Here is a 25,245-nt window from a genome sequence, read left to right on the forward strand (position 1 = left end):
TCAAATTTGTATGCAGCAAAAAGTCAAGTCAAGTTTAATACATTTGTACAGCAAATTGCAGCAACAATAGGTCTTTAATGTGTTTTGGTGCTAAGCCATTTGTTGATTTGTAAACTAACAAAAGTTTTTGAAGTCTATTATCTGAGCTGCAGGGAGTGAGTGTAATAAAATCAGAACTGAGGTGATGTGCTCCGTCTTCCTGGTTTTGGTGAGAACGTGAGCGGCAGGTTTCTGGAACAGCTGGTTGACTTTTTAGGCAGACCTGAGTAGATACAGTTGCAGTAATCAAGGCAACCAAATATTGACGAGTTTCTCCAGATCTTGTTGGGACATTAGTCCTGTAGTCGTAGAAATAAAAGAGATAATAGTCCACACATGGATTTGTTTAAGCATCTGTTCAGTGATTGGATGGGTTCGGAGTCACCTGGTGACACTGTGATGTAAAACTGTGTGTGTCATCTGCGTAGTTATGATAGATAATCTACTTGTCATAACCTGAACTATTGGCAGCATGTAGATATTAAACAGGAAGACTGAGGATAAAACCTTGTGGTTCTCCACATGTGACTTCTGTCCACTCTGATATGAGTGGTTAAGTTTCTGGGTTTTAAATACAGTTTGCATCAGTCTGGTACTGTACAAGAAAGTCTGACCCAGTTCTCCAGTCACATGATGTGAAGGTCAACAGTGACAAAAATATCTTACTGTTATGTGGCTGAAACCATCTACATTCAGCCAACCTTTATATTGCATGTCTGTATATTTTTGAGTATCGTAATTTAAAGGATTTTTAGCTGTCTGTAAGAACATTTGCAGGTTCTGAAATGCAAAATCTCTTGGATTCAACTTAAAATCATGCAAAGATGGAACTTTTTGTCCTCTTTTCATCTCTTAATTTAAAAAAACCCCACAGAACTCATTCCAGATGCTCTTTTTGTTGTCTTTACAAATTAACTTCTGAAGTAGACACATCTGGGTGGACTTCCTCTGCAGTTCTGATGAGAGCTGCCCGCTTTTGACTCTGTTCTCCTTACAGAGCAAACACTTGGAAAAGCCAGAGTTTGTGAAGAGCCACTTCTCTAAACTGTCACCTTTTATAAGTGCGAAAGTCCAGACATGCCGTGCCATCTGTCAGCGGGGAATGCTGATTATTAGCTTGTGCTACAGAGCTCATCAGTGACACAGTCAAGCTGGCCAGAAAGCCATGTGTGTTCAATGGCAAAACTTCCAGCTGGGAAAACGTATCAGACTGTAAACTGGAAGAACTCAGAGTACTGAAGTTGGAGAAACAGTAATCTAATCTCCTGACAAATCATTGCCTCTACAAATAACCTATTTTATCAGGGATCATTTTAATGGTAAGAATCAGATAACTTCCACAGGAGCCGAGACATTCCTCTCAATTGTCTCTGACCCTTCTTTCTTTCCAGGGTTTTTTTTTTTTACCCCAGTTTAATTGCTTATCATGGAGCTAGCTCAGTTTAGATCTGAGGATCTTATGTCCCCTAAATAAAGTTTATGCTGGTGGTTCATCTTACTTTCCCCATCTCTGATGCTCTGAACCGGACCTTTCAGAGATTCGATACCTTTATGAGTTACACACGAGGATGATTATTGTGATAACTATGGATGATCTGCAGTAAAAGTATTCTTTAAATGCAGTTTTTCATTTGATTTATTTTAATTTTTTAGACGAAATGTTTTCTTTTTTTTATTATTCTTGATTTTTCATGGCGATTTTTCAGTCGTTATTTATTAATTTTATTTTGTTTTCCTGTTGCTGGGTGAAATGACTAGAACAGTCCAACAGACTTGGCCATAACACTCTCTGACATTTGCATGAATGAAAAAAAAATATATAATACATCAGAAAAGTGAGAGAACTGAAGAGAACTGATACATTTGCATCTGTTCTTGGTATAAATTTTTCACCACAGCTTCCTTATCTAAAGAAAAAAAACATTGTTTTGACGTCAAATTAATATTAAACATCAAAACACTGGGGCCGTGCTGTGGTGGCGCAGGGGGTTAGCACGCCCCACATTTGGAGGCCTTAGACCTGCGGACGTCGCGGGTTCGACTCCGCGAAGTCGGGATCTTTGACGTCCCGACAAAGGTCCCGACGACCTTTGCCGCATGTCCTCCTTCAAAAATGGCGCTGGCTCAGCTGGCTGCCTGCAGACGCAGCTCCCGTCGTGTGTGTGTTAATCTGTGTATACAAAATTCTTGCTGTAACTGCGAAATAATTTCCCTGCTGGGATGAATAAAGTAATTCTTCTTCTAAAAATATCTAAAAATGCTGAATTTCTGAGAAGAATTAATTTTCCTCAGAAGTTCATTCTGACCTCAGAAGTGATTGAGCTTGGTTTCATTCATAATGTGACAAATACTCTGTGGCTTTATTTTTGCGTGGCTTTATTTTCACCCAGAACTCCTTTTCTGCAACGCTAACATCCTGCCAACACCAGAGCAAAACAAAGATAAAATGAACAAGACTAGATTACTCGTTAAGTCGTGCTACAGTAAAATAAAAAAATAAAAAAAACTGAAATAATGTCAAACAGATTCAGGCCTTTTATGTTTACTCAGCATATTTTGAAGGTGAATTGTGTGAAGTCGTGATGGCAACTCATTATCTTTTCTGCAGTAGAAAGCATTTAGGATACCCTCAGTCTGGAGATAAAGGGTGAAGGTTTTATGGCAGATAATCCGAACCTTTTGAAGTCTTCTCTTAAAGAGAGAGCTAATGTGTGCATGCAAGTAAATGACATGAAAAGATAATTTTCATAGAGTGGCATAATGTTGTGATAAGTGATGTTATTAATGAGTATAAAGTAGTATGTGCATTATATTGCACATTTATAATACACAGTATAAGATAAAATTACTTGGACTGCAATGAAAAGTAGATATTTATTTATATTTATTCACATATTATGTGTCAGTAATATATTTGGTGACCCTTTTTGTTTAGTGCAGCAGTGGAGGGCAATAGGAGTTTGGGATGAAGCTATGAAGGAACTATAACTACATCTGGTGTGACCATGTGTGATATTTCTTCATTCTTTTTTAGCATGTCAAAAAAAAGATCCTTGGCAAACACATTCGGTGCTGTGAAATGTGAAATAATGCTGTGGCATTGTTTTTCTTAAAGCAGCACATCTTCCAGAACATGCAAACATATTTTGGGGTATTAGAAAAACATCATGTGGTTAAGAAGTTGAAGCCATTGCTCTAGATAAAAACCTGATCTAAAACTGATCCATAAGGCACACGACCACGATCGATTCAGATGATGGTGGTAACTACCAGGGAAAGACCTAAAACATGCAGGGCATTGCGCCTTGAAGAGCAGGGTTTGGAAACAGTGATCTAAGGAGTTCTTAGTGGACTTTTTAGAAATTCTGCATGCTTTTTCTGAAGCCGCTTCAGTTACGACACTCTTTGCTCACGACCTTTTGCACTTACAACTCCACAAACTCATTCAAATCATCCTCGGAACACCGGCACAATCAGCATGCTGAAAATTAACACCCAGACTGTGACAATAGTACAACTAGCAGCAACCTTTGCTGGTTTGCACATCCTGCAGCTCTCCAGGTATTTACTTCACACATTTTGCCTGCAGAGAAGAAAGCAGCTGAAGAGGGACAAAAAATCTGAGGTAGATGCATTGAGCGCCCTCAACCTGCAGCTGATAACCAGGTGAGGTTTCTTAGCAGGTGTCCTGTCACCTTCACCATTATGTACAGTACATATCATACCTGTGGGTGGAGGTGGTAATTAACTGCTATTTTGCCATTTTTAGAATGTTGCCATGACAGCTCTGCATGTTTCTCCACTTTCTCACTTTTATTTTCTCGATAACCGTCACCTGCCTGCGTTTCCCTGGCTACGTGTGGAACATTTTCCCCCTGTTTTTTTCACATGTCTTATAAATTTGATTTTGAAAATAGGGTTACGGCTCCTTCTGCATTGTTTTTGTTAGTCCATCCAAAGTCTTTGTCTAATTCTTCAGAGAAACACTGAAAACTGAACCATTTCCTTACTAAAACAATTGGATACATTTTTAACATAAAGGACATGGAAAAGCTCAAAATCTACTTTGTGACATAAATATATGAGAGCGTGTTAATGATTTTAAATTTGAAAAAGTTTTTTTTTTCCATTATAGCAGATTTGTTTTAACAGTTGAATTGGGTAAGGCATATGGCACATTAAAGGTGGAAAAAGTTTTGAAGCTCACTATCCTGGTCACATTTCTTAAAAGTACACAAAACCTGGTTCCAACAGGCCTGTGTTGACTCATGTTTCTCTGTTAGAAGGCTCCTTGAAAGAAAAACACCGCTGACGAGGTAAGAATAGCACACCGGGCTGGCCTCAGTGTGAGAGAGTGTTCTATTTATAACAATAATTTCTGATTTAATATTTGATGCTAGGCGCTAGTCAAATTCATTCATTTATTGATGTCACTATTTTTGGATGCATCGTTATGACATTCGAGCTTACCCCTGGCTTCGCTGGTGCTCTGAACTTCCCAGTCTGGTTAAATGTTACCCTGCACGACACAGAAAACTTTCATCTTACATACAGACGACTGATCAATTAACAACCCTTCAGAAGTGTGTTTTCTCTCATGTGTATGTTTTTGTGTGTTACGACTCGAGGCAGGTGGTTTCTGCAGAGCGGACACCCTAATCCGGGGGTGTCCAAAGTCGGTCCTGGAGGGCCGCCATCCTGTGTGTTTTAGTTCTCTCCCTGGTTTAACGCACCTGGATCCAATGATGGCTCATTAGAGGCCTTAGGAGAACATTGACAAGCTGAGAAGGTTGTTACTACAACCAGGGAGAGAACAAAAACATGCAGGATGCCGGCCCTTGAGGACCGACTTTGGACACGCCTGCTAATCCATCATGGTCAGATCAGGTTACAGACGCTGTTTAGTGGGCCGCGGCCTGCAGGTAAGAGCAGCTGCTGCAGAGTCTCAGCTGTCATTCATCTCCAGAGTTTCTGTTGTGACAAGTTCTGCCCACAACAGGCTGCTGCAGCTCATGTGGCTGCACATGACATTCCTGTTCTCAGTGAGACAGCAAAGGCCAGGTGAGAGTTTTCACATCAACTTGTGGTTTGCGCCATTTGGCTATGTACCTGTGAAAGTGACTTGTTTTATGAAAAATGTTCTTTGTGGTATTTTGAATGTTGATGTTGTAGTACTGTCACCTGGTCAATACAGATAACATGTGAAGAAAAATCAAGCTGTTGCCTAGCAGGGAGAAAAGAGTGACATGGACGAGGCAGAAAAGCTCGATATGTTTTTCACAGATGATCTGTCTAATACTGTACTGTCACAACTTGAGGACAGTTTCAACAAAATACGATAAAAACATATTTTTTTGTAAAAGATACCTACTGCAACTTTTATGGATGGATTATGTTAGCCTAGAGTTTGGTTCTGCTTTGGTTCAAAGTGGAATTGGTGACAGTATTGGGTACATTGCGGTACCCAATACTAGTAATTGAGCCCAGGGCTCAAATACTTGATGTTGGTTATTTATCTGCATGGTAGGTCCATTGAACTCCTTTAAAACAATCGCTGACTGTGGAAGCATCACCCGGGACTTTGAACAAGACATCTTGTGCCCATTTATTGTTCCTCCATACTCTGCTGCTTTCATCTAAAAACAAGAGTTATTCAGCCAAGGCAAGAGACGTCTGGTCTAAACCACTCCCGTTCCAGCCTCATGTCTCCCATGCCATCCATCTCTTCTTCTACTTACAAAAATTCTTTTTTTCACCCATATCAAAGAAGGCTCAGGCGTGTCCTACTTACTTTAAAATCCTTCCTGAAGTCCAGAAAAATAGACTTCTACCCCTTTCCTTTTCCATTTTGTCATTTAATGTGTGGTCTCCTTTAGCAAGTAGAAGCTATTTGAACAATCTTTCTCAATTTGCAACACTGTGTCACATTAAAAATTACGACTGCCTTTCCTCTTTCTCTGTGTCACTGTTCATGACAGATTCAGCGATAAAATCCAAATACAGTTTGTGAGGAATATTTAACATTTTAATAACCAACGATAGCAGCTATTAATGTTTTAGAATGGCAGTATGACAGAAATATAAGGTGATTGCTTAAGGAGGAGATGACATTTGAGTGATGATGCCTGAGCTATGCTAAATCACCCACTGTCCTGTTAACACAGTGAAGATGAAGTGCAGAACAAGAGAAAGAGAGTGAGAGAGAGAGAGAGAAGGCAGACATGTTAACATTAACAGTCAGTCTTTAAGTGCTGACTATCTACAGCTGGTTATCTTTGACCATTTTTAAACGATTCGAAAGTATCGATGTGTCTCCACAACGTCTTCTTTAATCCAGCTCAGATGGTAGAAGAGTGGTCTGCCGGTGAATTCAGTCTATACTGAGAATCGAGATAAATCTTCCGGAAAGCTGTGTGGTTCGTTGTCCTTTAGTGAAAATTAAATACAGATCATTTTAGATTCAAGCAGCAGATTGCTTTAGATTCAAGGTTGGACTCTGGCTGAGCATTACTACATGTCACTTCCAGTCAGAAGTGACATGTTGTTAAAGTTAAAAGTAAACCCAAGTCTGATGGCTGATGACATGCAGGTGTGCAAGAGCACACCTGCTGGCTCCACCCTCTGGGTCTCAGTCTGCTTGGTCCACTGCGCCATCTGGTGGACACAAAGATTACATAATTAAAACAGCTCTCTGCATTACATCTTATACGGTAAAATGTTTTTTAAAATTCCCATCCAATCTTCTTCAAGCCCTCTGACATATTTACTTTGGAACAACCTGCGACAAGTGACTTGTAAGGCCAATCAATATTGGATGTGGTACATGAGATGGGACAGCAGATACTAAGCTTTATTAGGTTAGAAGTCTCTAGAGATTCAGGAAAAGATAAAGCAACCAAATACAAAGCACCACTCGCCTCGTTTCATCTTTGTCCTTGAAACGGACTGAGTCGCGCTGCCAAATTTATGTTCTGAAGCACAGGTCGACTGCCAAGGCACGGTGTTTACCAGTCACATTGGGAGCGTGAGAGAAAGGTCAATCCTTTCCAAAGGCTGGTTATGCAATGCTTTGTTTTATCATTTATCTGTGGACTCCTCGTATGTCAAGATTTGTAGGTGTGTTCATCATCATCAAAAAAATGTGTATATGTCCCTTTAGGATCATTTAATGTACCCTCTACAGCTATAGATAAGCAGGTTTTCTTAGAGCTCTGACCTCTCTCCAGCGATTAGATGAGGTCTGATTGAGTAATTAGATGCACGATGTAAACACACTAAATCCTGCAGGCAGAATTTCACCTGCCAGAAAAATATTGCAACATCTGCAGTAACTCAACTCTGAAACTACATGGCCAACAAATGTATTTTTTCGCTTCCATCTGACTGAATTGTAAACTTGTCCTCTCCAGAATTTGATCTACTGGCTTTTTATTTTTCGTTCATATTTTGTACTTGTTAAACCCACATTTTAATGGGTTAAATTATTTCCTGTGTGTTGACGCTTAACAGGACATTTAGCAGAGAATACTGCTCAATGCTCGCTCTGTTCATATTTTAAAAACAGTTCGCTGGTTCCCTTCAAAAGTATGCAAATGTGAGCTGCCACTGCTTTCAGTCCATAACCACTGACATTATCCTTTTTAATTCATATGTAAATTGCATGGATAAGGTCAGGATTAAAATAATGAAATTAAAGAGGTGAACATTCAGAGATGATAATGAGATTTTTTTTCTCAAGTGTGTACAGCACTTTTGGGAGTAGGAAGCAAAGGTGTCAAAGCAACAGTATTACTGAATCACTGGTTGTTGTAGAGAGCTAACACACATACAGAACACATCTGCAGCCTTTCTTTTTGTCCCTAAACATAAAAAATTAAATTTAAGGCATAAAGATGTTAACCAAGCTCTCTCTCTGGATCATATTTTCTATTGTCAGGAAGAAGTTTGTCAACTGGATTGAGTAGGTGTATTCAGAATCAAGCAGAAGCTATTTGACCTTTTGTCACATTTTGTCACGACACAACCGCAAATTTTAATGTGGTTTCACGCATATTTGTAGAATTATATTGGATTTTGCTTGATTGAACAACACAGAGTGGCGGATAAAGGTGACGAGTAAAAGCCGGCGACTATATTTTTAAAGGCAACCATCCTGGTAACATTTCCAGCATGGTGGAGCACAGTTTCACAAGATAAAGGTGATAACGGACTGACTCAGAAATCATAGGACTGGAGTTATATACCAGCAACGTCTGTTGTCAGAGTGATAACCAGAACCCAACAAATTGTGTTAGATTCCAAGTCTGATAAACCAAAAAAAAAAAAAACACCACCAGTCAGAAATGCTGTAACTGTTGTTCAATACATCATAAAAACTTGAGAAAAATGCCCCAAAATGGCATCAAGTGTAAAACAAAGTTGAGTCACCGACAACTATTTTGGTTTTGATTCTACTTCTAAAGAATTTTGATCAAATTAAAATGAAGTAACCCCCCCCCCCAAAAAAAGACAAAAATGGAAAGTATTCAACATTTAACCTTCTGCAACAACATCTTACTTGTTTCTGACACCCTGAAAGTAAAAATAATAATACAGTGAGCTCCCATTGACTTGCAGCAGATCATAGAAACATATTAAGAAAGAAGTCAAATGAGTCCATTTGTCTCAGTTTTTCTCTCTCTGCCATGTCTCGATGTCTAATTATCTGTGAGCTCTGGGGCTATTGATCTCCAGGAGACGCTAATTGTGTTATCAGAGCATGACTTGTATCCTTCGACATAGGAAGCACAGGAAATGAGGATGTGAGGCTGGTTGTGTTTACTGTTTTCAGTAAATGGAAAATTCACGTGACCATCTGAGCCTTGAGTCTAATTCCAGAGAAAACATTAATGCGCTAATGCATGAACAAGAAGCATGTGCGTTAATTGTTCGTGACACATCACTTCCGAATCAAGAAGAAATGGTGTTGATTTTAAAACTGTGAAATGAGTCATTCATTCAACCGATTAACTTAAAAATAATTTTTAAAAAAAGAATTAGGTTGATTTAATTTCTTTTAATTTCTTTTTAAATGTGTGAGATTACAGATTTATTCTGGTAGAGCATAGAAATATACAAATGTAATGATGTAAGCTTAAAAAAACAGTGTGTGCTTGATTGGACAGGGTTTTATCCAGATGTGTCAGACTGAGAAGGGTGAACATAAATGTTGGCCTGTCACAATAAAACATTTTGCTGGATGATAAATTGTCCCAGAAGTTTAACAATGTTAAACGATAACATTGTTGTTTTGAGACCATTTTCAACTAATGTAATGGCATTGACTATTGTGACAGACCTGCATAAATGCATGCTGCACTTTTCAGGATTTTATTTGTTAAAAATCCCAAAGACCCTAAAAAAAAAATTCTGTTTTACATCTATGCCCTACTTTGCATTGGTTTATCCCATAAAATCCCAATAAAACGCATTGAAGATTTCACTTGCAAGATGGCGAAATGCAAAAAAAGCAGCAACTGTTTTTAGTAGAGCTCTGTTTGACTCTCATGTGATTTCTGTCCTTTCAGCCTTTCTGTTGTCGGACTGTCAGAGCAAAGAGCAAATTGTATCAACAGGAGTAAATTCAGGTCTACTTCTCCCTCGTCTGAAACCTGCGGACCAAGATAATGGAATGATTTTCCCCCCATTTCACAGTGTTCACACACCAACCAATTAAAGGCAGGCTCAGGGGAGCGCATGCAGGCAGAGCCGTGGATATTATAAAAGGACAAAAGAATGACAGGTTATAGGACACACACAGCGAAAAGGACAAAAATTAAGCAGAACATATGGTGATTTATGCATGCAACATGCGTACGTGTTCTTAACATAAATGTCTTTTCTGTTCATTTTTTCACAGCAATATTTGAAACTGAGTATAAATATTTACTTTTCGCAGGTTGTGAGATGCGTTTTTATTTTTCCACTATGAGGGAAAAAGAATCATTTGTACGTTGCTCTCTCTGCAGTCAAATCACTGACTAATAAAGACCGGCAAGGTAGCAGTCACTGGGATTTCACTGGCCTCTGAAGTTCTGGATCTTTTTCACGTTAAGTACTTAGCTGTCCATTTTTTCCACCTTTTTCATAAAACTCTAAATAGCACTATATTAGATGAGGTCAGAGGTCAGCGTGGCTGCACGTTTTATTCTCAGAAAGCATCAAACAGATTTTTTTTTCAAAGGCAGAGTAGCTGAATTACTAAAAAAAAATAACTCCGCCATCTGTTGATGAAAAAATGGATGAAAAAAATAAGCAGCACAGTCAAAGTGATAAATATATCGCAACACAAAGTTCGAGACACTGTCAGGTTTATAGACGCAGCTTTAAAATATTTTCTACCATCTGAAATACAAGGTCAAGAGGCAATTCAGGACAGTCAATCTAAGCCTTCAAATATTGGTTTTGATGTATATTTGGGATCATTTTTCTGTTGGATCACCGTACTGTGTCTCCATTTCAACCATTTGACCCAAACTGCCAACTTGAAATGAAAGAAAATTGATGACATTGTTTGGAAATTACCCATTGTTATCTTTAAAATGCTAAAGCACCGGTATCCTTGTTCATTTGAACAACAAGTCAAGTTTTGGGTTTGACCTTTGAACTTTTTAATCCTCAATGGCAAAAAAAATGCATGGAAGAGTCAAGGTGAAGCTGCCAAGCCTAAAATGACAGAATCAAGTGTGAGGCATGGTGGAGGTAGCATCATACCGAGGGCCTGTTATTCCTGTTGATGCTGCTAATGACTTGCACATGAAGATGGAGGACTTTCTTTAAGTTACGATTGAACTCTACCATCTTCAACCTCAATCAGAGGAGGAATTTGTCGACGGCTACAAAATGAATTTGTGGGGTTTTTACAACTTGCTAAAATACAGAATAATTATCTGAAATGTCAACGGTGGTCTATGTATACAAATCCCCCCCCCTCTCTCCCCTAAAATAATGTTTTTAAGATCCGGATAAAAGATGGGCTGAAATGGTCCCAAATCAACATGACAGGATGAATTTCTCTTTCTCAGCGTCGAAAGAGTTTAAACATGTGGATCGAAAAGTCTGAGACCAAACCCTCTCCCTCCTTTAGTTTTGTACCTCCTCCCTCATCATCACTGACAAGATTACAAGCCAGCAGGAATATTAGGCTCTTGTGGAAACCGAGACGGCTGAGAAAGTAAGTGAGAAATCCATCCTGTCCTGTACCTGCCTCTTCTCTCTGGTGCCAGCTCCATTTCGTTTGAAATTGTCCCTGTGTCTTACGAAGTCGTTTGAAACAAGAGACAAACGGGCGTTACACACGATTCATAAAGCACTGACGCTAAGAGGAAGGAAAGAAATGTTTCTTTTGCAGCCTTTTCCATGTGTGTGATTGGATAAATTATATTAACTGCTCCGTAAGAAAGATAAGATCATACATCTGTATTAAAATACCTCTCAGACATTCCTTCCAGACAAAAGCATTCGCCCTAACAAAGACACTGGATGTCTGCTCCTTCTCAGTGAATTACTTAAGCTAATTGCCCTTAATTAGACATCCATGATTGAGGTGCAGCCTCTGATTTATGAGGAAGCCAACAGCGATGATGCCTGCCACATTTTCCACCATTCAGTCAGTTCATCTTAGCATTCACGTCTTCTTTATGTGTTCTTCCGTGTGACTCCATGCATCCGTGCAGTCGGTTTGCCTCTCCGCTCCTGCTGCATCGCTTCCTGTGTGGACTAGTTTGCAGCCAGTGACCTCAAATGAATATATAATTTGCACATCTTTGAATCCCTAATACATGTTTCTATTCTGGCGCGCGGCTCAGTACAATTTGAATAATGTCGTTTGGAGTAGAATGGAGCTTTCTGCTCGCCTGTTAAACGACATTAAGTGTGTTTTTGCTGCGAGGTGTACCACATTTCTTCTGTGTCCACGTGGTCGGGTTCATAAATAATAGAATTTTGCTTTCACTCTCTGACAGTGACACATTGTTTTAATTTCCAAAAGTGTGACAATGTTTGAAAAATGCTTTTAATTCCCAAGCACTGTAATGATATTCTTTAGTCTTCCTTGTAAATTTGAAGCGATGTGCAGCCAGGAGCGCATCGCACTCAGCATCTCGTGTACCACTCAAGTACGTCAGAGTTAGACTTGTATTCCTGTTGGAAAAGCCAGTTATGGATGGGTTTTAATTAGATCCCTGTGCTGAACAGTAAGTGGGTTCTTGATCAGTGTCTTTAAAAAAAACAACAAGTACAGTAAAGGCAACAGTGTCTCATCAGTTTAGGCTGAATTTATTACTCATAGTCAAGATTTCTCTTTGTCTAATTCATTAATTCACTAGGAAATGTCTTTTCTTAAAGCATTTTTAATCGGCTGTTGTTCTTAAATGTGCTATATTTGATTGTAATATTGCCGTTCTGGTCATTTTGGCTTGCTACTAATAAAAACCACTTCTCTTTAGAATATTGTGTAACACCACATACAGTTATACATACAGTTATGCTATGCACAGCCATGTTCTTGTATGCGCAGTCTCTCGAACTGCTGACACGATGGCTGTTTAGCATACAGTCAATGACACAATACATCATTGCTAAAGAGGCCGGCTGTTCATTGGGGCGGGGGGCTGTATTCAGTCATAATAAAATAAAGTTGAATGGTAGAAAAAATGCACAACACCAGGGACAACTGCAGGCTTAACAAGACTGTAAGGCAGAACCAACCCAGGAGTTTTAGGGGAAATTCACTAATTGTGTTTTGTGACTGGAATCACAAAGAGATGTTTCCTGAGCATGGGCGACACAAACTCTGTGTTTCATTTGGGGAGCAAGAGTCCGGAGGAACAGCAAGGAGACACAGGATCCACATGGCTTGAGGTCCAGAGAGAAGGTTTTTGGAGCTGTGTTGTCTTACGGTGTTGGTCTGCTGTGTTTTCTCAAGTTCAAAGTCCGATCAACCATCAACCAAGAAGTTTTAAGGTACTTCACGCTTCCCTTTGCCGCTATGTTTCATGGAGATTTCCAGCAGGATTTGACCACCGTGCAATCTGTTAATAGTACCAGTATCTGCTCTAATGACCGTCGGATGGCTGAAGTTGTCTGAACCACAAACTCGCCTGACCCAAATCCCATAGACTCTACGAGATCAGTGTCAAAAGAGAGCTGAGAGAGACAGCAATGCAGACAAGTGAAAGGTCAATATTTATATTTATAGACCCAACCTGGGCAGAACCACAAGCTGAATAACTCTATACCTTCCTCTACTGATTCAGTCATTTATGCATAAAGAGTACTGATCAATTTTATTTTTATTACTATTTTAGACACCATCAAAATATAACATTTTGATGGTCAAAAACATCTTTTGAATAACTATATGTGATGAACCTACATAAGTTTCAAGCTTTGATTGAATTACTGAAATACGTTAACTTTTTAATGATGTACCTCTATGGCATATATGCAGACTTTTTCCATAAATCACATTTTACAGACAGAAAAAGAGATTTTATTGAAGGAAAGTGGATTAATAGCGCCCTCTGGTGACAACAGCATATACAGGTTGATACAGAATAATGTAAGAAATAATTTGATACACAGATCTGGAAAAAAAATTAAGAGACCTCTGCACTGAACCCCATTCAGTATATAAATCAATATTTGTGGTTATTTCACCTGATATTGATTTCTGAACTTTTCCTGAGTTAAAACATTAGCATTGTTGTTTCTAAATTAGCATGAACTTGTTGTCTTTGCATTATTTGAGGTCTGAAAGCTCTGCATCTTTTTTGTTATTTTGACCATTTCTCATTTTCTGCAGATAAATACACTATTTTTGCTTGGAATTTCAGAGACATGCTGTCAGTAATTAATAGAATAAAAAACAATGTTCATTTTACCCAATCATAGACCTATAGAAAGTAAAATCAGAGAAGCGGATCATTTTAAGTGGTCTCTTAATTTTTTCTAGAGCTGTATATTTTACAAAGTTATGTTGAAATTGTATGGAAATGTGTGGGTGCCCCTAAAGAAAATGTTGTTTTCTTAATCTTAGTATTTGATCGCACTTAATCTGGTTTGATGGAACAAATATTCTACTGTATTGCTAATTTTAGGTAATGATATGTGCCATAACGAAGAAGACAATAACCAGAGAAGGCAAAAGACAGAGCAATTTGACAAGCTCAGAAAGGTGACTATAGTTATCTGTATTGAAGGTAAAAGTTGTAAGACCATCTGCAAGCAGCATCATGTTCCTGTGACCACGCTTTCCAAATTTATTTAAAAGTATACAGATCACAGGTCTGTAGCCAAACTTTCAGGATGTGGATGGAAAAGCAGCACCAGGCCGGTCAGGCAGATAGTGCAGATGGTAGAAAAAGTGCCAAGAAGAACATCCAAAACCATTCAAGCTGAGCTCCAAGGTCAAGGTACGTCACCTTCTAACCACACCATCTGCCACATTTTGAGTCATCGTGGGCGCCAAGGAAGAAGACCCAGGAGGGCTCGACTATTGACAGAAAAAAGCAAACTAGCCAGACTGCGCATTGCCAAAATGAGTGTTCACGACGCCCAGTTTCTGGGAGAAAATCCTTAGGCCTAATCAGACAAAATGGAGCTTTCTGGGCGATCGTATGAGCCTCTACAGAAGAGACTTTCAATAAAGTTAGTTTCTTGTTACTTCAGGAGTGGCTGGAGTCTTCCCCTATCAGTGGGTCACTGTCTATCTGTCACCAACATATAGGACCCCAAGACAAAAGTGGCTGTAGAGTCTAACTTTAAAGTAGACACTAAACGTTTTATTTAAATGTCTGTGTGGACATTAGAAAGCCAGGAAGTGACATTGCTTTGCTTGATGATCTGGAATATTTTGCCGTGACAAAAAAGCAAAACCAAGACCTTTGTAAAGGGGAAAACATTGTTTATCTCAGCACTGTGGTTTGACTTATTTTCAAATAATGTTGCCAAATTTAAATATAAATTTCAGTTTAGCTTTTAATAAAATGTAATGTAAAAACACGCTACTTCACTTCAGACACTTGCCTCTTTATTAACATCAGTACCTTATCCAGCCTATGTTTACTGCTTTATCTGATATTGAAAATATGAAGCAAACCAAATGAGATGTGATGATTTCTTTGGGGGTTTGGGGTGAATAAACCCGTCTGCAGCTTTATTTCCTTCACTTTTTCTCTTTTCTTTTTAGTTTTTGTTGTTGTAACTGCTTGTCTTCAATGCGTCTTTAAGCCTTTGGAAGCAGCATTTGGCCACAGATTCACAATGTTCCACATCAAAGAAGGCTTTCTCCAGGGAAAATACAAGTTTGCCTTGAAACCACTGTCTGCAATTAAAACAATTTCTCTCATTTACATTTCCTTTGAGATTCTCCAAGGTTCCAGCGTGTATATGATTCAGTTAAAACCTTTGATGTTTTCCCGCACTCAGCCCACAGAAAGTGTCATTGTTTTTCCCCCCTCCTCCCCAGGTTTTTGACTCCTCAATACCATTTGCGCACAATGTTCAGCATTTTGGCCCGCAGACATGAAAGGAAGGTCACCTGGAAATATCGGCTCGGGCACGGAACGTCGTAAAACTTTTCAAATTTACCGACTTACTTCCACACGTGCTTTGAAGTACAAAACCAAGGAGTTAAATGCACATATGAAATAACAGGCCGACACAAACGGTTGAGAAGTTTTAAAAAAAAATTATTTATAATATGATACAAGGATATTCTGTGCAACAGGGGTCGTTGGTGCAGTGAAACCTGTACATTATTAACAAAGCACTTAAAATTCAACCTGAAAGCAGAGCCTGAATGCTGGGCCATGGCTGTGTTAAATGGCTAACTACTAAGATACTAGTTTCATTATACAAACTTTTTTTTTTTATCTGTATACATTGGTTGTATAGATTCAGATTACATTATTTATATAAAGTGCAGAAAGTTGACTGGTGGCATGATAGGGATTCATATAAACTGTTGGCCATCGTTCAGCGATAGAATATACACTGTAATACAAACCGAGTTGCCAATCTGTGCATATGCATACAAAAACAAATACAAACAGGTATAAAAGTTTGCTAATATTGCCCTTTTTTTGTACAATTGTATTAATGCTCGCAGCTTTTTCTGTGCAATTGATTTTTCGGTTTTTCGCAACTGGATAAGAAATGACCTGAAGGAGGTGAGAAGTTTCACACTTTTTTTTTCTCCAAGAGAATAAGACATCTTTACAAGATATATGAAAATATATAAGCTATTAGTGACTAGATTACATGTTCTGTATACGTTTCATAGTTCTGTTTTGTCACTATAAATGTGTCGAGGTTACAAAAGCGAGTGAATTCAGCATCACAGTTGAGTCTCAAGGATGCAGGAGAGCAAAGAGGCATCGAGCGGAAGATGGTCTAAGTCTGCTGGGAACCCTGCAGGAGGACAACAGGAGATGCAGGTGAACTTTCCAAAAAGGTTGTTATTAAAAGCCCTGAATGACTTCTTTTTTTTTTTGCATTTCTTACCGAGTTGGTTCGTTTCCGTTTCCAGCAGTCTGGATTGAGTCTCTTCTGCTCCTCGGCCAAAGCCTTGGCCTCCATGGTATACATCCTCCTCTCCTCATTCTTCATTTTCTTCCATTTGTCACCAAGGATGACACTGATGGCTCTGGGGTTCAGAGGTTCAAACAGGAGGAGAAGGGTTTTGGACTTGCCATCATCTCCTGCTTTTTGTTTTCTCTTTTTCTTAATGTCGAAATAATGTAAAAAGTGCATTCCGCAGGATCTAAAGCTAAATATGTACCGTTTTTTTTTTGTTTTTTTTTAATGAACTAGAAACTTAAGACTTTAAAATAAGAGAACAAAAATTGTGAAATTGTGCAATTCTTTAAAAGTGTAAAAATAATCAAGTGGATAGATACAGTATATTTATTCTTCAGATTCTTAAAAGTGATTCCAAACTAGTACTGATATAAGTCGAATCAGTTACTGTATTGCTCAGAGTATTGATTCTCCAGGTTTCCGACTGTACTTTTAAAGCTGGAGTAAGTAACTTTTATTAAAATTTTTTTAAATATATGTTAAAACTCCCTGTACTTTTTGACAGCAGAATAGGAGACAGATAATCTGCCGTCCTACTGCCATCTGCAGAAACACTCCATTAGGTCAGAAACAACCAGTCACAGCCAAGATGAATATCTTCCCAGCTTTAAAGCTGGAAATGTGCAGATATAAAAACACTCCAATATATTTTTTATGATATATAATTAAAAGGGGAGATTTTTTTTTATGTATAAAACCCAAAAAACAGGTTTGTCTCCATTACCAGTTCACTGTTTTCCTGCCACGGTTTAACGGTCAAAATCAAGTGTGCATCTTTGCGTCCAACAGAAATATTCCAAACAGCCAGAAATTTTACGTCTGGGGAAACCCAGACTTGTCTACAGCGTGATAAGGCCGCACAAATTAGGTCAACCATAAAGTTGCTGGTTAATTTCCAATAATATTCATCCAGATTTTTCTCATCTTTTCATGCCATCATGATGTCATCACCACTCTCCATGAGCTTCAGCATCTTTCGCACTAAATTTCCTATCAGGTGTGGACAGGAAGAGCCCTTAAGGTTCACCCTGATATAATCCTGACATACAGAATGTGGATCCAACCCACTTGAAATATGATAACCTACTAAATACTGCAATTTCACATTCTAAGGAAACGTGAAATTGCACACATTAATACTGCAATAGGGGCAGTGGTTCAATATACAGAGTAGCTTCAGACAGTAATAACTTATTTAAAGTTATTCTTTAATCACTTGTTTAATTAATTTAATCAGAAACTAATTAAATGAGGTAAATGAGGGACTGCTCAGATTGTAACTTAAAATGGATGAAGGTGAAGACTTCTTCGGTGTCAAACACAGACAGAAAAATATTTGGGCCCTATGTGTCAAAGTTCACCTGTTGTCCTTTCCGGGATACATCTGCGTGTACTCCACTCTGTACTTCTTGGCAAAGAGCATGAAGGCATTCATTGGCCGCTTGCATTTCGTAGGCGTGGCACCGCTGGCTGTCCCTGAGAGGTGGCTCCGGTGGGATTTGCTGCTGGAGGATTGTGGGGAGCAAGAGCGCTCCAGCTTATCGCAGTCTGGACTGACGGCGCCCCCGCTGGACAGGGAGGCTCTGCGCAGACGCGCCATGCTGCTGAGAACGTAGACTGCTGAGGAATCTAGTGGGGTGAAGTCATAGCTGCAAAAAAATAAAATAAAATAAAAAAGACATTGGAGACATTTTAGCATTGTGCGAATTTAATTTGTAACAGATTTTTTCCATTGTACGTACATTTAAATTAAAATCTAATATATATATATATATATATATATTGTATATATAATGTATACCATAAACCTCATCGAGGTAATTTTTCAAGCTGGAAACTCTACACATGTATAACCATAAAAGCAGAGCAGGTGTTGACTTATAGAAATGAAAATAAGAATATAAACTGCATACCTTCTGAAAGTGTCAAAGACAACCGAGTCGTCACAGTTGATGGCATCTGGGTGGTTTGGTGGCAGGCACACATCCCCCAGCTGCATCTCGTAGCAAGGAATCCCATGGTGCACCACGGTAAGGCTTGGGTAAAAGGAAGACCACCCTGACAGAAACAGATGGTGCTGGAATTTAAAGCTGTTTCAAACAAAACAACCCTGACAATAAGTCTGCAGGCAGCAAATGGTATTTTGTCAGTGCTCAGTGATATCACAACCACAAATTTCAATGTGCTTTATGTTGCACAAATAGAAGGGAATATTTAAATGGGACGGGCAAAGATAGGTGGTCATATGTTTTGTTTTAGCAAGAAATCCAAAAAGTGTAGTGTACATATGTATTTACCCCACTTGTTGTGTAATTTTTAGAGATTGTGAGACTATTGCAGATTGTGAATCTAGAGCCAGGAGTCATCACTCTTTGTAAAATCTAGAGCCTAAGAGTCATCACTCTTTGTAAAACAGCTCAAGCTCAATGAGACTGGATACAGAGATTTTCTGTGAAAAGTCTTGCCACTGCTTATCAAATACATTTAAATTTAGGCTTTGACTAGGCCAGTAAAACAGATGAATGTGCTGTGATCCAAGCTAGAGACGCAGAATGGGAGAATACTGAAATGGCAGCATTGATTTTAATACACATTTTTAAAAAATAATAATAAAAATATGCTCCTTTGTGTTGATCCCATAAAGTCCTAATAAAATACACAGAAGTTTGCGTTTGTGATCAAATGTGAAAATGTTTAAGGGGCATTAATACACCTATTAATACAATAAAAAAAAAAGTATTGTTATCTATCAAATACTGTAGAATAGGCCTGTCGCGATAAACGATAAGTCGATTAATCGTACAATAAATTAAAACTATCGACGTCATTTGAATTATCGGCATTATCGTCTCTTCCGGCCTTTTTCTCTTTCTGTTAATGATGCTGAATGAAAAAAGGCTCAACTCCGGTGCTCTCCACTGACTCCTCCCTTCCTCATTTCCTTAGTGTAAAGCCCAGCGCAGACTACACCATCTTAGAGCTGTTGGCCGATTGTCGGCCCATTTTTAAAACCTGACAGATCACACATTAGCCGACAGAAATCCTAGGTATAACGGTTCGATCGGGTTCGATCCTGCCTTGTGGTGTCCAACAATGGGCACAAAATAATGGCTACAAGTTCAGTGAACTAATTTTAAAACCAGGCATTAATCAATGCTTTACTACAATCTACCTGCAATGCATGTGGCTAGTGTCAGTCCTGACTGAATGAAAATCATTATAACCTATTTACATCACGTTAACGAAGAACAGCTGAAAAGTTACCGGGTTTATCAACTGCGGTAGCAATTTGGCTCCAACTCCTCCTCTTGTCATTTCTATATTCTTTGCATGTTGAATAAACATTAATGTTGTTTCCACATATCATCTCCAATGTCCGCTGGACTTCAGGTTGCGCAGTGTCAGCTGTTTGGGATTCCCAGGCATAATGTCCCCTCAGAAAGCAGGAGGAGAATCCGGGCTTTCTGATTGGCTACCTGTCACATTCAACAGGCTACGTTAAAGCTCCCAGTCGGGGAAAAACCCTGATTTGGATCGGAGCGGCAACGACGATCTACCATAACACACCACACAATCTTAGAAAGACCAACGTTCTAAGATTGTTGTAAGGGGAAAAATAGGAGCAAAAAATTATGTAGTATGAACTATTGCATCAGGTAGTCGATGTGCCCATCTTCTCTATTTAAATCTAATTATTACTGAAGGGCAACATAGTATACAGACTTCATAATCTGCACTCTTTTGGTTGAATGCAGTATTTATTTTCACTTTTACTTTATGTTGTTTAGTTTTTTTTTCAAGTGAGTTTTTTGTTAATGGAGACCATTTTATTTTTGTTTTTGGTTGTTTTGTTTATTTTGTTTATCAGTTCCAGTGTTTAGTGTTCTTTTGAAAATAAAGTGTATCTAACTTTGGCAAGAAATCGCATGGATTATTATGTCATTTCCATTAAATCAGTGTAAAAAGGTCTTCAAACAATATTATCGTTTATCGCAATAATTTTTGAGACAATTAATCGCTCAGCAAAATTTGCTATCGTGACAGGCCTACTGTAGAACAAGTTCAAAGGTACCTTTGTTCTTGACAAAAAACGGGTGATCCAATCTGCATTCGGCTGTGAGGAGACCTTTTTCTGGGGACCCGGGGTCAAAGGTCAGCTTGAGCGCAGCCTGGCCAAAGGATACTGTATCTTCATGGTTTACGAGTTTAAGTCCATCTGAACCAAATCTCTGTAAATGAAGGAAATAGCTAATAAGAGAGTTATTTACCAGCAGAATGAGAAAACTGGTGTAGAAACAACTTGGTGTCATGTTTCCTGAACCATGTGTTTCTGTTTTATGTCAAGGGATTATCAACGCAAATCATTTAGGTTTCATTTACTGAACTACTGCATTTTTCCTAGGCAACTTGTCTGCCATCTTGTGGCCAGTTCAGGGGAAGTTAGAAAATTCAGAAGCATCTCAATCCTTGAGGTGTGCACTGCCTTACTTTGGTTGAGAATGAGGACTGTGACATGTTTTCATCATCAGAGTCGTCATCCGAATCCCCCAGCTCATCAGCTTCTTGCCATTCCACATTCGGACCTCGGTGGAAGCGCAGGCGGGTTCCTGAATCATCAGCACAACAATGTAACCAGATGAAAAGACCATAGCAGAGTCTATGTAATTAGATGCAGTACAGATGTTTGAACACTAGAGGTTGGAGAGGCTTAACAAATCTACTTCTTCCAAAAATACTCCAAAGTGCGGAGTAAAACTTTGCCTAATCAGTGATGCCTGGGCATAAAGAGTCTGACTCAAACCAAACGGGTTATTTTCTCAAATGAAATGACTCGTTTAAGTTGATATTTTAGTTTCATATGATTTGATTGTGTTTGTGTGTCCAAAAATATGAGTTTATTGCTCATATTTTGTTACATTACCACCCCAGACCACAGTCTGTTTTATTTTTGTTTTATGTGACAGACCAACAGAAAGGCACACCTTCCCACTATCTCTGGAAGGAAAACTACAGATTTATTTCACTACGTATAAAACTACAACTTGGTTCGTATTTGAATGCTGTATTTTTTAGAATATTTTTGTAAACCAACCGTAACGTCATTCATACATTTTTTTTATACCTCCCCAAATAATTTGCGTTGATTTATCATATCAAGTCCCAGTAAAATACATTAGAGCTTGCTGTTGCAACATGATAAAATGCTAAAACGTAAGTTGAGGATGTATGAGTACTTTTGTAAGGTGTTGCAAACGTGCGTGCAAATGCATTTACCTTTTAGGAAGCAGTGCCAGGCTGTGGACGGCCAGGAATGAGACCACGCCATGTCTTCGTCATCAGAAAACGACGAGGACATGGAGAAAACCCCGGACTCTGATTCACTGCTGGCCTGTCGTGGGTAAGAAGCATAATTCTCAAATGATTAGGAATAAATAAACAGCCTAAATATTAAGGGGTTTGCAGGAAATGGTCCTTCGGAGGTTCGTGTGGAGAGTTTACCCTGACGCGTCTGCGCTCCCTGAGGTGGCCTCTGGAAGGGCTGGGCGCGCTGCTGGCTAACGGAGGCCGGGCATAGGAATGTAAACTGTTACTGTTGCCAAAGATGTGAACTGGAGATGATCTGGAATTGATATTGAGATAAATGTAAAGGTTTTTCATGCTTAATATACATTTGCAGTGCCATTTTTTGTTGTTTTTTTACACAAAACCAAAAGTCCACAGACTGTGTAAGCGACACTCTAGCTTTAAAGTGAAACATTAATTTGAAAAAAGAGCTGATGATCTTGACAGAAGCGCTCAGATACAAAAACACCTCAAAAGTACTCTGCAAACCTGCCAATCCTGCTTTCTAAAAACTCCCCTGTGGGAGTACTGGAGTGTTATTATTATTATTATCAGCAGGTTTGAGTCACCTAAATGGATCCGATTTTCAAGTTAGAGCAAATTTATCTGAACCTCTTGTGTGGCACGTCCTTCAGCAGAGGGCTCTGGGGACTGGTGGCGATGTTGGCTAACTCGGCGAGCCAGTTGGTGTTAGGGGAGCAGCCGAGCTCCTGATGGGACACGGCTCCGACCTGAAATAAGCCCTGAGACCTCTGGTCTTCCTCCACCTCCTGCAGTTCAGGCATGTCGTCTGAAGAAAAGATTACAATGAGATTCAGGCTAAATATGGCAGGAGGAAAAAAAAGTAGAAAATAAATGTAATCCTGCTGTTTCAGCATTTCACCGTATTCCATGTGGCAACCAGGTGAGGAAAGCAGGTCCTCGTTACACTTGAGTGGATCAAACGACTCGTCCATTCTCTGTGTGAGTACTCTCCTCCTGCTTTCCAGCAAAGATTGTGAAGCAACTTACTTAGCTTCCATGTTTAGCAACATCAGCTGGTTAAGGTCAAAAAAAGAGAGAAATAACAAGCACTTAATTAAAGTCGATAAATCGATGCAATCAACTGGATTACTGCTGGTAAATGTTTTTTGTTTGTTTGGGGGTTTTTTGCCATGAAGTAATCAACTGAGTCTATGTATTTCATTATAATATGGATTGAATTAGAATGTACTGGACCTGAATCCTAATAAATGACAGGAATATTTTGGACTAAACTGGGTCTATTGAAACTGGCTGACCACTGCAATCAGAAGATTTTCAAATTAACTGGTACCAATCTGTAACTACAAGCGTGGATACTCAAAAAATCAAATTTTCAACACAAATGAAGTAGCATTAAGATGAAGTAAAAAGGTAGTATAGACATTTGTTTATATTTCTATGACATGTCAGGACATGTCTGTGTTTCATTCAGCCGGTATCAGCAAATAACAGGAAAGCTATACAGAGAACAGCTTTCAACCTCCTTGAACCAGATTTGGAAATGTTACAAACTTTGAGACATCTAAAAATGATACGTTGAGGAATCCTCAAGGAAATGCACATTAAACTCTGCTGCTTCAGCGAGCATCGCTGATATTACAAGGTAATGTTTGTGTAAAATGCCAATTCTACCACTATTCAGGATTTGTTTTAAAAACACAATTAAAACCTTACTTGCTGTGGTATGTGCCTTAAAATTCTGTCAAATACAATATAATCAAAGGCTAAGTCTGAATGATTTCACTCAACTCTGTTTGAAATGTTTCTGGATTTATAGATTTTACACATCAGATGTCAACGACATGTTGAAAAATCTGCTCCAGACTGACTGAAAGCCACGAATGTCATTTCAGCCATGAGTGTCAAGGAACGTGTGGGCAAGTCTTTGGGGAATCCTTTGTCTCTATGATTGGTCATGTGACCCGCTGCGTGGAGGCCTTGTTTATAAACTCAGAGGGGGTTGGCGCATGCGCATCAGAGCTCATTCATTCACGACTACGCAGCTGAAGAGTTAAATAACAGAAAATCGTCTTAAAAACGGTTTAACGAAACTTGGAAAATCGAAAGCAGAACAAGGAAAACGCTACTGACGACAACATGAGGTGTTTTATAAACTCCAAAAAAATAATAATTAGCTATATTAGCGCTGCAGCAAAGCAAAAATCGTCTTTATTACAAAGGAAGCTGCATTACGCCAAAAATGAATCAGCTCGCAGAAGCAGCACGGGACGAGCTTCTGCTGTCCGCGCAGAGGAAAAACCCGGACTTCATTGGTGGCATGTTGTTAAATAAACGCTTTAAAAATGTTGAAAACGACGAGGTTATCGGGCGGCCTCTCTTTGCATAAAGGCAGAAGCAAAGCACGTCCACTGAGACCCTGAGCCTGTCGGGTCTAACACAGTAAACAAAAGAATGTCAACAGGTTGAGACATGACGCAACCTCTGCTGCGGTCAAAATGAATGACACAAAAACGTCGACTAAAGCCCAAATCACACTTTTACTCGGCTAACGTGAACTTCTATCAATTGGTTGCTTTATTTCACGAAGCAGCTGTCGGAAGGGGCTCTTATCAACACAGCGAGCGTCACAACGAAACGGGGGGGGGGGGGGGGGGGGGGGGGGGACATAGTCGATCTCAAGCTGTCATTTACCGCCAAATAAAGCCGTGACAACCCAACTGAAACACTGTGTCAAGGCTGCGAAAACGTAGATGGCATAAAAGTCGGATCAAAACTTAGTTTGAACCGTTATTTCTTCGAAAATAAGTACTCAACTTCCCACTTACCATTTCTTTCTATCGCCATCAAGAAACTCTGTGGCTTTCAGTCGAGGGGTGGGAACGAGGGCTTCCAGAGGACGCCTCCCATTGGCCCTTGAGAGTATCAGTAGCATGAAAGAGGCTATTCTATTGGCTGGTACAACTGTGCAACGCAAAGAAGGCGGAGCTGAGATTGTTGATCATTTTCTGATTGGCTGAAAGTAAATGCTTGTTACTGCCCAGTAACAGCTGATTGGCAATAACATGGGTAGTTTTTCACTACAATGCTGCGCATTACAATTTTCCACTACAGTGCGATGGTATGTTCCTACAGGCGTTTTTTTGTTTGTTTGTTTTTTTGTAAGATCTAGCAAATACAAGCGAATTTCAATAGGTCGGATTATCATTTTCGTGCGATTTATGTTGTATTTATTTCCACTTTATTTTAGCAATTCAATTC

General features: G+C 39.2%; 1 protein-coding gene across 1 annotated transcript; it reads right to left on the reverse strand.

The window, feature by feature from the left end:
* Positions 1–15,749: 15,749 nt before the first annotated feature.
* hbp1 (HMG-box transcription factor 1) lies at positions 15,750–24,891 on the reverse strand. The gene is made up of 11 exons (XM_028043240.1): positions 24,813–24,891; positions 22,886–23,039; positions 22,615–22,792; positions 22,159–22,279; positions 21,934–22,048; positions 21,148–21,266; positions 20,732–20,888; positions 18,573–18,717; positions 18,021–18,308; positions 16,585–16,726; positions 15,750–16,491 (listed from the first exon to the last, which is right to left on the reverse strand). The coding sequence occupies exons 2-11, from the start codon at positions 22,956–22,958 to the stop codon at positions 16,474–16,476; spliced, it is 1,356 nt and encodes a 451-aa protein (XP_027899041.1). The 5' UTR covers positions 22,959–23,039; positions 24,813–24,891; the 3' UTR covers positions 15,750–16,473.
* Between the last annotated feature and the right edge of the window lie 354 nt (positions 24,892–25,245).

The sequence above is a fragment of the Xiphophorus couchianus genome, chromosome 2 (assembly GCF_001444195.1).
Source record: "Xiphophorus couchianus chromosome 2, X_couchianus-1.0, whole genome shotgun sequence".
NCBI classification, from domain to species: domain Eukaryota; kingdom Metazoa; phylum Chordata; class Actinopteri; order Cyprinodontiformes; family Poeciliidae; genus Xiphophorus; species Xiphophorus couchianus.